A 14,005-nucleotide genomic window follows, 5' to 3' on the forward strand; every position below is an offset into this window, starting at 1 on the left:
ATGTAACGTTAATCTTGTATCTTTGTGCCTTTTTCTCCTTGTTACTTTGTGCCAGTTCGCTTTGCAGTGAACAGCTGCTAGACTCCAGTGTTATAAGAAAGCGGGGTAGCGCAAGTCTCAGAGTAGAATAATCCATTACAGCTGGAATGGGGACAACTTTGTCTGCCTTGAAAACTGTCACCATAAATGCAAACAACATACATTCTGCTATCATTTAAATGATTAAATTATGTTATATACCTAAATATAACTTCTGGAAGTTCTTCTTTCATGGGGCCCCTAGTTTCCGAGGGGTCCAGGAGGCTGCCTTCCATTGCCTTTTGGTTATTCCGCCCCTGTTTCTTAGTCAAGCACCATAGGACCACCCTTGGCTCTGGAGACCCCTTAATTGCATGTTCCACGACTTCTAAATATGACTGGTGTGCGTCCGCATGAGTGTGGGTTCGTACTGATGCATGTTCATGCATCTTGACACACGTGCTTGTGTCCTATTGATGAATACACAGGATGCCGAGTATTCAATGACATTCATCTGATATTCTCCACTCCTTTATGGGACCCACGGATATACAGGATCAATTTCACATTTACGTTTTTTTCACCATTTAATGACTAAAGATATATGATGAAGTGCATAAAACGTGATTTTTTTTTGTCGTAACAGCTGGACAGTACTGAAAAAGGAGAGGGTTTCATCGCAAAGGACACATTTGTCCGACTGCCAATCTTTGGAGCTGATGTCATGAGGTAGCTGATCCTAGTTGATCCTTAAAATCCTCGTGGATGTTTATGTGATAAAGAGGCTCTCAAAAATATAATGCCGTAAACGGGTGAAACATTCTTTGTATGACTATCATCTTGGTTGTCAGTGGAGCTGTTATTCGAAGTAAAACGTAAAACAGTATGAACGGAAATTTCTTTCTAAACTCGCTTACATTGTTCCGGTATTTCTTACTGCTGAAGTTGGAGGTCAAAATTAAAAGTATCATGTCGACACTTAAATAATTAAAGAAAACAAGATTAATTAAGAAAATACAAGTTACACTTTGGATTAAATTAAAAACTCCTTTTTCAGTTGTATTTTCCCTATCCTCTGTGTTTTAAAGCTTGGTGATTTCTCGTCCCATCTCTAAATTCTCATTTCATTCACTGTCATTTAGTTTATATATTGTCATTTTGTGGCATTAAACTGACAGCCCGCAAAGCTCTGGGGTGTCAGTCTCGCTTTCCAGCGGCCGCTTTCCTCCTCCCCCCACCACAGTCCGATGACGCCGGGTCAGGGAAGAAGATGGCGGCGTGCGAGCAGGCGGAAGGTGAGGGAGGGTTCCGGGCTGCACCGCCTTGCGGGCTTGCTTGGCTTTCCTTTCGCTGTCAGACCCTTTAAAAGCGAGGGTCCGTTGATTTTGCCTTTGCGCTACCGGCTATGCAATTTCACCGTCGATTCGCGACACTTTGCCAGAGAATCGCTGCCTGTGCACTGTGGTCATATAGCCGGTTTAATACTGAAATATGATCGATATAATTCGGGTGCAATATCGATCCTTTTACGCAGCGCTGACAGCCGGCCTGCAGAGTCCGGTGCCGTATGCTTTGGTGCCTTACCCGATCGCTCAGGTTTTGCTGGATAGTCAGTTAATATAGTCTCTGGTTTGTGTCATTGCGTCCCCGGACGGGGTTGGTAGGTTGATCAAGTAACCAGCGGCGGCGGGGCCCTGGCTGAGGGCATGTGGTACGGAACCCGGAGCCCGGTGCACGGAGCCCGGAACCCGGAGCCGGCGAACCGCCGCGCTGCATCCTGTTAACAATCAGCAGCTTGACAGTGTCCCAGCGAATAAATACCAACTACCACTAGCCCGCTGACATATTTAACAAGTTGTTTTAATAGATAAGTCCTTTCTGCTGTGTAACCCTGTTTTTCACATAATATCAAACTTAGTTCTGTTATTCCCCCTGACCAGCACAGTCTTACAGCTGCGTTTCTACTTTTAAATTGGAGTAAATGAGACACTTACTAGATAAATTAAATTTAATATATATTTTAAATGTTTCTAAGTTTATTTCTTTTTTACTGTTTGTTTTCGACAAATATTAAAGCAGTCCCTGCCGACTTCTATAAACAATCGCGTCCTACTTAATAATAGTGAATAATAAATTGATGATGTAAAACGTTTGCTCGGGGTCTGTCTTGATTAATTAATGTATTGTTTGCGCTAATCTGTAAGGTGCTTTGGAGAAAGTTGGTTTTCGGTTTCATAAATGTAAACATCTTTAATAACCCATAAAACATTATTGATATGCATATACATATATTATATGTATATTAACTGTTTGTCTTTTTGCAGGATTTCAGATATTGTCGCGGCAGAATGTCAGCAGATGGTTATCTGAAAGTACATTTATTATACTGGCCAAGAAACTAGAAATGTACAAATTTAAAAGCCGTGATCTTTTAGTGTCCATGACTAAACAGCTTTCTTTATAGCTGTATGCCCACACCACTTTTTGGTCCAGGTTTTATTACCATGCTTGTTTGGTTGCGTTTTGAAATTTTACAGTAGCATGTTTATTTGCGTTTTATGAAAGCCGCCTCCCAGAGCTGGTTCACCAATGGTGCTAATGCGTATCATGTACGTGTCGCTTGTGATTAGGACTGTTGGATTTCCTTGTGTTTTTCCTACAGCGGGAGTATAGATTAAGCGGTAGTATCGATTGGGGAGTCTGTGTCTTGCTTTATCAGGTTCTGTCCAGAGAATTGGCTTCCTAGGAAGGATAATCTAATTGATTGTCTGTCTGTACCATGTCGCGATGGCAGATAACAGACAGCCGGGCACAGACGGGACTGTCACCGTGCTGTAAGACGAACCAGGCTGTGCGGCAGTAGGAGTCTGGGTCCGCTTTGGTTCTTTATTGACATCACCGCTGAGACTCTCCCAGCCTGTCCATGTGTTCATTATCGTTCATTTCCAGCACACCTGATGTAACTAATTATGAACCTGGAGATTACTTCATTAGTTTAATTACCTGGTGGTGGAACGGAGCAAATATATGGAACAACTGCGGGTTCTGAGAGGGGATAGGGGGGCACTGGTGAATATGTTTGACAGTTATGTTGTAATAGTCAAGTGTGAAATTTCCCCTTTGACATCTTTCTTTTGATTGGCCGTTTTTTCATGCACAGGGACTTGCATGATGAGCCACCTGACTTTTGAGACATGGTGTGGCTGTGGTTTAGCTGTATTTCACAACCTAGTTCATATAGCTACCTGTCAATACACTGTCCTGGTTCTCCACTTGAGATCTGAGAGCAGTTCGGATCAGCCTGAAAAACATACATTGCAATACCATACTTCTCCAATGAGGTGCCCTCGGAGCTGTGTGCTTCCCGCTGCACAAATGCATGTCCTGTGCACAGAACAGCTCTGAATGATTTGGGAGGTGAATGTTGTCTCTAGACAATTTGGGACTTGAAGTGATTGTTTTGGCTGCATTTTGAATGGCTTTTACGAAAACAAGACTTGTCATATGAGGTGGGGGATCGATCCGTGCATAAATGCCAGCAGATGTTATTAAATTCGTTCTGCTGAAATATACTACAACAATGACAAGAAAATGCCACATGTAAGATATGCCTGACTGGGATTTCATGTTGTGTTGTTTGGTCTGTCTCTTCAGATGTGTTTTTGCAGACACAGAACCATTTCCAAAGGCTGAACTGCTAATCCCAAACAGGCGCAGCACTAATGAACGAGCCTCCAAATGACTGTCATCGTTGACGCAATCTGTCCTTCATGAAGTGATCTGTCCCACTTCTTTCATACTCTAAATGCGAAGAAGTTAACAAAGCATTTTTGGCATCATTGTTATTTTAATAGTGGATAAGCTATAGTAGATGATGCTTACATCCTTAGTTAATCTTGGACACCTTTAAACTTGACCCTCCAGGACCAGGGTCTACAGGTCTGCTGTCACCCCTGTATTCCACCAAAACCCTAGCCAACTATTTATTTATTCCAGGCATGACCCAAACCCTGACAGGTCCTAAATATTACAGGATGCCTAGAGGATAGTAGGAGACAAAACTCTTTCATTCATAAGCAGTGGGCATGTCAGACCAAATGCAAGAAGGGTTTTTTGCATATGGGGTTAGCATTTATTAGTTCTTACAGCGCCCCCTTCAGGCTATGTCTAGAACAGCGACATAAGCCAGTTCCCAAATCCCAGGTACTAGTCCTCCCAATCTAAACTGGAAGGATTCTAAAAGTTGATTGAAAGTTCTTCACGTCTCTGAAAAATACCATGCATGATGAATTTTCCATGCATTCTTGGACTGAAGACCACAGTCTCATTAGGATTTTCGCTTCCCACAAAGGAACAATGTGTTGGATGTCATCAGACGACCGATACATTGTAACACGCCAGAACCTCCTTGGAGACAGAGCTGGTCTGGGGTAGATCCAGCTCTTAAAAAAATGATGTGGTTGTGTATCCACATAAAGGACACACTGTTCCAAAGCAGTTTATTAATTAAAGCCCAGGGAGAAACAAAAACAGATTAGGCTCTGTTATGGCAAACATCATCGTTTGCATGTGGTTTGGCTTAAAGCCTTTATTACCGACCTCCTGGGCACTTTATGGATTTCTCAATATGAGCAATAAAATGTACTTTTAATATGTGACTTGACTCAATTCCTTAGCCATGATATCATTTTTAAGACGGCTTTTATGTGCAGTTTTGCGTCTGTGGTGTTCCTTATTGAAATCCACTGGGGACTGTTTGAAGATGGGCTTTTGTCAAGATCGTTTAGCGCGTGGTTTGAAAATGCAAGCAGCTAATCGGCTTGAGAAGGTGAATTGTTTGCACAGTGGAATGTATCTTTGGGGTCCAGTCCTGATCTTTAACGAAAGAACGTGGGATATCGTGGTCGCCGTGTGCATGTACGTGTCTGCCCACTCACGTAAAGGGTATTTCTTGCCATACCTGTTTTACCTGTAGGTGTGCTGCTAGAGATTTTGGGCCCCATGAACGAATATCTTATTGGCTCCCTGACCCAGACTAATCCAGTTATGTTCTAAATTTGCAAGGTCCCTGTCGCTCAGAGGCCCTTATAATCATCCTAACTTCATGGCAGCTCTGCTAACAGGTTTATCTTGTGTAGCTTTCAGGTGTAGATACTTGACCATGTCTGTATAGATGGTGGACTATGGTTCACCTAGGCTCCCTTCCCCTTTCCCATCTCCTGCTCCTCCCAGTGCGAGTCATCTTTCCTCCTTTGCTGCTTTTTCAAGTGCATTTACTTTCCAAATGTGTGTGTGTGTGTTTTTTTCCTTCATTCTGGCAGCATAACCCCAGGGCCTTTGATAGCTGTTAATGTCTTTTAGGGACAGTGAAAGCATCACCCGGTGTTGGTTTGCTCGCATGAAACCAGCTGTAGTTCTGCTCTGTCTCACATGAGTGGGAGATCTCCTTCTACTGGGGATTGACTGTGCTCTTGTTCACAGTTTGACTTGCAAATGGACTTTGCATGAGAATGCATGCGCACGAGTTTAGTTCACATATGGGTTTACATGTGTATACTAGTGTGGAATTCAGATGATATCAGAATAGATTTATTTAAATATTCTAATACAAGCATGCATGCATATGTGTGTGTGTTTGTGTTTAGGGCCCCCGTCATTGAATTGCTCTGGGTTTGAGTGACCAATATCATGTTTTCATGGGGCCCGAAACAGCACACCTGTTTTATATGTGAAGACTGTCAGATAATTCAGATCTGAATAAGTAGTTGAGTTTTTTTTTTTTCTGGGATGTTCCATGCGGTTATTGAGTCTGGCATGTCTCAGGGGTATTAGATTGTGAATCCTGATGGTATTTGTCACCTTCTGTGTCATTCAGTGTCAGCCTGTGGTCTGTTCTGGAGTGTGTGACTGCCCCCTGCTGACCGGAGGAGCTGTGTCCTGCTGGAAGCTCCACTATGAACAATAAGGAGAGTCCGACGGAGCGTGATGAGAGAGCCAGTCGCCGTCCTGGTGAGAGAGCAGCTGTTGGTGGAGCTCAGTTTACAGAATATGACTGTGTGTAACAGCGTGAGCAATGTAACAATGCCTGGCGCTTTGTAATATTTTGCAACAGTGTGAACAACGTAACAATACCCAACACATTGTAATAATTTGTAACAGTATATAACAGCATGAACAATGTTATAGTGCCCCTGTCTTTCCTATAAATTGCAACAAAGTCAACAAAGCAATATTGCCCCGCCCTTTGTGATAAATTGTAACAGTGTGTTACAGCCTACGCAATGTAACAATGCCCAATACTTTGTAATAATTTCTAACAGTTTGTAACTGTATGAACAATGTAACAATGTCCAGAATGTTTAAATAAATTCCAACAATTTGTAACATGGCAATTTGCAGTATGTAACCTTTTTATTAGCATGTCAGAGTCTAGTATGTAACAGTGCAAAACAAGTTTTTGATAATGTGTAACAATTCTTAATGCTGTGTGACAGAGAGCAGCACCCTTTCAGACAGCCCTCCCGACTCGCTGTCTCCTGCTTTGTGCAGATAGTAAGAGCCAGATGAAGGTTTTTCTGCCCAAGAAGCTTCTGGAATGCCTTCCCTGCAGCTCTGTGCTGCCCAAAGAGAGACTGCAATGGAACACGAATGAGGTGGGGGGGGGGAAGGGTGATGGAGGGAGGAGGATGAGGGAGATGAAGTTCACACAAATGAGCAGGAAGTGTGGAGAGAGGAGGCACACTGGGATGGAGGGAGAATGCAGGGGGCGGATCATAAGAGCCTCTTTGAGTGATGACATGAATCCAGAATGACTCTGGTCAGTTTTTAGTTGTGATTATTAGGCATTTTCCTTTAATAAGAGGTTTATCCAGAGATGCACCAGTAATGATGACAGAATGATGGAGGACATGAATCCTGGTCTCTCTGGGTTTCATTTTTTCTCTCTTATTAGAAGCTAATTTAAAACCTGGAATCCCAGGGTGTCCAGCTATTTGTCAGCAGAGACCAACATTCTCCCGTTGGAGAAATAATCCCTATAGTGCCGTCAGAGAGAGGCAGCATTAGGGTAAAGAGTGGGAGGCCGGCAGAGCAGAGGTGGGAGGTGGGATGGCCGCAGAGCCCCGGGTGGACTGAAGGACGTCCTCAACTCTGAACAGAACTGCTTGCTTGCAGGAAATCGCGTCCTACCTGATCTCCTTCGACAGGCATGAGGAATGGCTCTCCTGCACGCTCAAGGCCAGGTGAATTCCTCATATTCCCAGAATCCATAACATGTCAGTAGGTGTCTTGGAACCGACCTCTCGTGTCGCACATTATTTGCACGTATGGTCATCATCATCTGGTTGCACGTGACTGTATAGGATGCTTGCGGAATAACACGTAGTCCTGGTTACAGATGGCCCACCAATGCAGCGATAGAATCTGATGCATTATGCGATTCATGTTTGTGTTATGTAAACCCCTACCATTATCCCACCCCCACCATCTTTGCCAGGCCCATCAATGGATCCATGATACTTTACAACAGGAAGAAAGTGAAGTACCGGAAGGACGGGTATTGCTGGAAGAAGAGGAAAGACGGGAAGACGACAAGAGAAGATCATATGAAACTGAAGGTGCATGGCATTGAGGTGAGTGCCCCCTGCTGGACAATTAGTTATATTTTCAAGACCAGTCTCATTTGGATATATTTATTGAAATACTTTGGATTTGTAACAGTTCAGCTGTGCATTAGCAGTACTACAGATCCCCGGAACATTGTTTGCATATTAATCGCTGTGTTTCCATTAAAGGTTTACTCAAATTGTAAATGAATTTTCAGTAAGTTGTCAAAGTGAAATTGCAAATTACTAGATGCTGTGTGAATGATACTTGCCGTTTGTCATCCCGTGAGGCCTCGTGCTTCGCCATGGAACAGGCTTTTCCACAAGCTTGGTAGCTCCAGAAGAATTAATTGTAATGCCCTACATATCCACTCATTTGCAAATTCTGTTTCCATTGCGGTTTTGCAAAATGCTTTCTTCCTTGACTTGCCAAAAACAGCGGCTCACGCAAAAGCACAAATTTTTTTTTGTGATTATTTGAGGGTTTTTTCCACACTTGAATGTTTACATTAGCAGAGCTTCGGTTTAAATCTTCAAAATGTGTGAAAAGTAGATAAACAGAAGTTCCACTAATGACTGTGGGGAAATATCAGCTGCTTATGCCGTGGATCCGACTGGACGTTCCAGCCCCAACTGTCTGTCTTGTCTCTCCCTGCAGTGTCTGTACGGTTGCTACGTCCATTCCTCCGTAGTCCCCACATTCCACAGGAGGTGCTACTGGCTGCTTCAGGTGGGGACTGGAGTCTTGTTTTCCCTGGCAGGTCTGAGTCCTTCCTAGGGGCCCTTCCTCTCTCCGTAGCCTCTGTGGGCCCCTGAGCGAGGGCCTTAGCCCCCAGCTCCAGGGCTGCTGCATGCTGGCTGACCTGCACTGTGACTCCAAGATGCTCTCACCTGTCTGTGAGTCTCATAGAGTGCAAGATGGGGGAAGTGAAAAGACAATCTCCCCACAGGGATCAATAAAGTATGAGTAGGTTGTGCTGTTTTATGTCTCGAGCAAATGCTGTCGATATCACGGTCATGTGACTTTGCGTACATGCATCTGAGTCTGTGTGTGTTCACACATCCCTCCCTCACCGCTGCCCCCCAGAACCCGGACATCGTGCTGGTGCACTACCTGAATGTGCTCTCACTGGAGGATTGTGGGACAACTTTGCCCTGCTCGCCTGCGGACTGGCGGGACAGTCCGCGCTGGACCCAGCAAGAGCTGCTTTCTCAGCTCAAACCCATGTGTGAGATTTATTCTTATTATTTATTTTATCATTCTGCCCCCCCCCCCCCCCCGCATACACACACACACTTCCTCACCTATACCACCCTCCGGCGCTGCTCATTGCCCCCCTCCCTGTTTCTCCGCTTCAGTCCACAGTGTCAGGTGGCCCTGCAGTGACAGAAGTAGGCCTAGCGAGGTCTCCGTCGAGCGGCTGGCACAGAGCATCCTGAACAGTCAGCAGACCAAACCCAAACCCCGCACTCATGCCTGCCTCTGCAGCCCCGCGACGGGTGAGGGGTCCTGGGCTTCGGGGTCCTGGGTTTTGGGGTGGAGCCAACACACAGGGTGCACAGTGGGGAGGGAGGAAGAGAAGCCAAAAACCTTTGCCCCACCATGTAATAATCATACACCCGCTGTGAGATGCGCAGAATCATGTGACTTAGGATCTAGGGGGTTCAAAGGGAATCAAAACCATACAAATGTAACAAATATTTAAGGACCCATCTTGGTGGGTGGAAAAAATTGGCGTGACACAAATGAGACACATCTGTGAGCTCTTGGGTCTGGCAAGTAGATTCAGGGTGGAAACAAACGGATCGCAGCAGCTGTCATTCACGCCTGTTACAGTCATTCTACAGTCTTTCCCTCCCTTTTCCCCTCAGCGGGGGCTAACATTCCTCACTGCTGCAACGGCACCAAGCACCGCATCATCTCCCCAAAGCTTCCAGCCCGACCCGCCACCCACCCAGGCCCGACAGACGTCCAGAACCTGGGTTCAGGGGGAAGCCCAGAGAGCGGAGGCAAGAGGGGGGCAAGTCGTGGCATAGAGGAAGGTATAAAGCGCTCCACGCCTGCTCCCCAGGTGGGGGGTGTCCGGAGTCTGCCGGCGAAGGTGGGGCTTACCGCTAGCCCCCCCATGCCCCGGACTGCTGCCTCCCTAAACCTCGGTAGGAACCATGGCAGTGGTGTTTCTAGTAACCATGGCGATTTAGCCGCCGTGGGCGTGCCTCAGAGTGCGGTGATCGTCATGACAACTATCAGAAGCAGGGACGACCCCAAGGGCGAGCCCGCCTTCCGTGGTCCTGGTGGTGTCCCTTCCAAACTGCCACTCACCTCCTCTGCTCACCTGCTGCTCCCCTCTAACTCCCCTCCCCGGGAAGTCGCCTCCCCATCTCTCACCTCCTCCAAATCCTCTGCATCATCCCCTGTAAATCGCCTCCCCGTCCCAGTGGGAGGCGCTGGTGCGCCTGGATGGCCCCCTCCCTCGCAGTCCATTTCCCCCACCCCAGGGGTGGCCACACTCAGCCTGACGCTGCTGCCCAGCCCCGTGATCAGGGGCCTCGTCTTGAGTAACAGGCTGATATCAGGGTCTGACTCCCCTGGCTCCGCCCTGCCTCCTCCAACCTCCTCACCATCCCACTCATGTCCTCCCCAGAAGTTCCCTCCTCCACCTGCAGCTCCTCCTCTTCCACCTCCCACACCTCTGCTTTTTGATCCCGACTCCTTTCTCAACAGCCCCCAGCGAGGGCAGACATACGGGGGCCCCTCCCAGGCTGTTGGCCTTTCCCTTCCTCTTTCTCAGCCTATGAATACCTCCTGCTCCTCCGACTCCCTCTCCCCCTCCTCCTCTGTGTCCTCCCTGTCCCCCTCTTCTGCCCTGTCCTCCCTCTCATCGGAAACAGAAAGCAGGAGAAACTCGCCGCCTGGGCCTTGTTCCCGGGCCACCCCCTCCGGTTCCTCTCCTCTCTCCGCTTCCCTGGCTCTCCCTCTGTCCCCTTCCACACCCTCTCTCCTGCCACTATGCCTGGACTCTGCCCTGGGACTGGACACCTTGGATGTGCTGGCATCCAGTGATATAGAGGGAGACGACCACCAGCAGGGGACCCTGCCGGCCATACGGCCCCCTCTCTCCCTGAAGAGCATGGGTCTACCATGCCTCCGCCCTCCTTCTGGACTCATCCCAAGCCCTGTGATTGGCCAGCTGCCGTCACTTGATCCGGACTCCGCCTTTCTGCGGCCGGCATTGACCTGGCATGCAGAGGGAACCCCGCAGCACCTCTGGCTGCGCCGCATCTTGTCTGGAAACTCGGTACAAGACCGTCAACACTCACCATGGCAACCGCAGCTGAGTCGTGCCCCGGAGCCGAGCCTCGCACACTCTTCTCCGTCTCCAGCATCACTCCAGTCCGAGTGCCATGTGCTAGAGGAGAGCCGCAAGGGTAGGGCGTCCCCAAGCCCTTGTGCGCCAGTGAAAGGGAAGCACTCTTCCTCCTCCTCCTCCTCCCCCAGCCTTGATCGCCACAAGGCAGAGGAGACCCTGATGGATACCACCAGCTGTGTGGAGAGTAGCGACACCCATGCATTAGAGGGCCAGGATGTTTTGGCCGCACTCACCGTTCTGGAAGGTTGCAACACTGAGCTTCCCTTCAACAGCCACTTCCCAGACCTGATTTCTCCACTGGTGGGTGCGGACAGATTGCATGATGGGGAGCCAGACAGGGCCGGCCCCGTGTACTCGTGCCCCCCACCTCCCCGCCCGGCTGTCTCCCTTTTGCCCTTGCATTCCCGGGTGTCCCCAGGGGCGGAAGCAAGATGCCTCAGCACCATTACAGACTTCTCTCCTGAGTGGTCCTACCCGGAGGTGAGCACGGCCGCCCCAGGGCTGTTTGCATGGAGTGTCGCTCATCTGTTCCACTTTGTCTTTTTCAAGCCTTGCTTGTATTCTCTCCTTTGTAACACGGCGATTTTATACCCTCCGTCCAAGCAACCCCAGTAACTGAAGAGCGAACTTCCAAAACTCACCCAGTCCGCAGGAAACGTTTTCGAGAAAATTTCTGTGGACTGATAACTAAATGTAACGAAAATTCTTCATTGGATTACATGAGGACTGAACGACGGTTGGTTCCGGTTCCGTAACCTGTGATGGGCAAGCCTGACTTTAGGTCAGAAATGGACTGAGTGAGTTTTGAATATGAAAGACCGATTTCTGATCTTCACTTGTTTTGCGTTAAGTGTCCTACGCATGTTGTTTTATTCCAGACCCTGGACTCGCTGGGTGGAAATGAGTCTCTTCAATCTGAATTTTGTATGTGCAATAGTATAAAGAATACACTTATAGAATTCTTCAGTGGTCGAGGTCGCACCTTATGAACAAAGTCAAAATCACCATGAACTTCTTTAACCGCCTAATCATACTTCCCATTTACTAGGTCATCCATTTGGTCATGGGCTATTTATTGCAAAACCATTACTGATCCTTTCAAACTCACAAATTTAATACGACACAGTTTTTATTAGTTTTATTCAATTACAATTTTATTCATACAGCCGCCGTCGTGAGAAGAATCAGTCCTGCCTTTAAAAAAAGTGTTTCGTTGTAATATGTATGTAATTTTATAATTGATGTAATATTTCTGTTGCGCAGTTTGCACACGTTTTAAACACTTTTATATATTTTATAATTGACTTTTATGCTGCTGCTTCTGAGTACTGATCTACTCTTAACCCCTGCTGGGCCCCCGGTAGACAGACGGTCATCCATACCCCTCACAGCTCTAAGTAAAACATTTCCTCTGCTGGCTTCCTAGTAAAATTGCCTGCAAGTGTAGCGATTTACCTTTAAATTTAACGTACCTGTGGAGTCTATGGTCTCAGAAGGAGATTTTATAACACTGCAAGTCATACTGTATATGCTCATGTCTGTTTTAGTTGTAGTAACTGGAGAATATGAAATGCATTCATGCATGAAAGGTTGCCTGTCACCCCCCCCCCCCCAAAACTTGTATTAGATATGTAAGTGCATGTAAATAATATCACTAGATCACAGTCCTTTGATTGGTGCGCATTTCATTTTCATATTCCCCTGTGTACATGTGTACACTAAATTTATAAGGTCACTGAGTGCAAATAAATATGTAATGTCAAGATTTAATTACACCATATTGTTTGTAAGAGTGTACATATGTTTTTGTGATGTCATAAACATGGGCCTTTAATGTATGCAGCCATCTTTGTGTGATGTCATTAACATTTGTTTGGGAGTTAGTGTGTGCAGCTGTGTGTGATGTCCTACAGGCTTGGTTGGGGTATAATCCATTCTGCAGTGATGTCATGCAGGTTTGGCTAAGTATGTCTGACCATATGTTTTTCAGGGTGGAGTCAAGGTGTTGATAACGGGGCCGTGGACGGAAACGACAGGACGGTATTCCTGCGTGTTTGACCAGAGTGCCGTGCCCGCATCTCTCATCCAGCCAGGAGTGCTGCGCTGCTACTGTCCAAGTGCGAGCACGTACACATGAGTGTGCACACATGCAGCACGCAAGCACACAGAGGGTTGATTTCTTCACAATCTACTAAGGATGAAAACAGCAAGTCTATGTATTTGATAATAGCCTGAATTATAATTTTGCGCCCAAAGTTTTTTTTTCCCAGGCAATATCATTTGCAGCCATGGAAAATTGCACACAAATTTTTCATCTTTCGGTGTCTTTAAGAGACATTTCTGTCATTATTGCTGAAAATGTTGCAGAGGAATATGTTTGTAAGCTTAAAATCGATCCTGAGTAAATCAGTGTTCCTGCTTTTGTTCCCTCCCAGAGGGAGCAGAAATGTACACTGGATGGCAGAAAGCTGGGTGGGAATAAAATCATGAAACATCTGGGGGTTGTCAAGGACTGGGATGGGAAGCACTGATTCAAATGACAGTGAAACTCGCAGTGCCAGCCAGCTAGAAAACAAGCATGAAAACACTCATTCTGTCACAGAAATACCATGCGAGTGCTGTTTGGTGTGAGTTACTGCAACATCAACCATGAGGTCTCAATATACTTTTTTATGAAAACGGCAGCTTAGATGATTCAGTATTTAAAGAATTACATTTTAATATCTCGTACATGGTTATTATTGGAAAATATAACCCAGAATCTATTCAGAGAACCGTAAAACCAGCAATGAAAACTACGAGTCCCGCTTTTAAAGAAAAACAGTTGGGTATGTCGCATTTTGTCCACAAGGGGTGCTGTTGCATAGTTTTGAAATACACCCCTACAGAGATAAGCTATTACAAAAAAAAACAAAACATGGGGCATCATGATCTAATGGATTTCACGGTTTACGATATATGTATTCTTCTGGCACATCACGGGGTGAATGCTAACACTCATAGTCAGCGATG

At 46.4% G+C, this 14,005-nt stretch overlaps 1 protein-coding gene across 3 annotated transcripts in view; it reads left to right on the forward strand.

The window, feature by feature from the left end:
• Nucleotides 1–14,005, forward strand: part of camta2 (calmodulin binding transcription activator 2) — a 33,550-nt gene that overhangs the window by 982 nt on the left and 18,563 nt on the right. For 2 of the 3 annotated variants that reach the window (XM_049027312.1, XM_049027314.1), the window contains exons 1-10: nucleotides 1,170–1,313; nucleotides 5,894–6,027; nucleotides 6,568–6,671; nucleotides 7,192–7,259; nucleotides 7,514–7,649; nucleotides 8,281–8,352; nucleotides 8,710–8,851; nucleotides 8,982–9,122; nucleotides 9,495–11,473; nucleotides 12,984–13,110. In XM_049027312.1, the coding sequence (XP_048883269.1) occupies nucleotides 5,973–6,027; nucleotides 6,568–6,671; nucleotides 7,192–7,259; nucleotides 7,514–7,649; nucleotides 8,281–8,352; nucleotides 8,710–8,851; nucleotides 8,982–9,122; nucleotides 9,495–11,473; nucleotides 12,984–13,110 (2,824 nt within the window). In that variant the 5' untranslated portion in view covers nucleotides 1,170–1,313; nucleotides 5,894–5,972. Of the gene's footprint in view, nucleotides 1–1,169; nucleotides 1,314–5,893; nucleotides 6,028–6,567; nucleotides 6,672–7,191; nucleotides 7,260–7,513; nucleotides 7,650–8,280; nucleotides 8,353–8,709; nucleotides 8,852–8,981; nucleotides 9,123–9,494; nucleotides 11,474–12,983; nucleotides 13,111–14,005 lie in introns of those variants that run through there. The other variant, XM_049027313.1, reaches the window with a different exon arrangement.

This window comes from Brienomyrus brachyistius, chromosome 10 (genome assembly GCF_023856365.1).
Source record: "Brienomyrus brachyistius isolate T26 chromosome 10, BBRACH_0.4, whole genome shotgun sequence".
NCBI lineage: Eukaryota > Metazoa > Chordata > Actinopteri > Osteoglossiformes > Mormyridae > Brienomyrus > Brienomyrus brachyistius.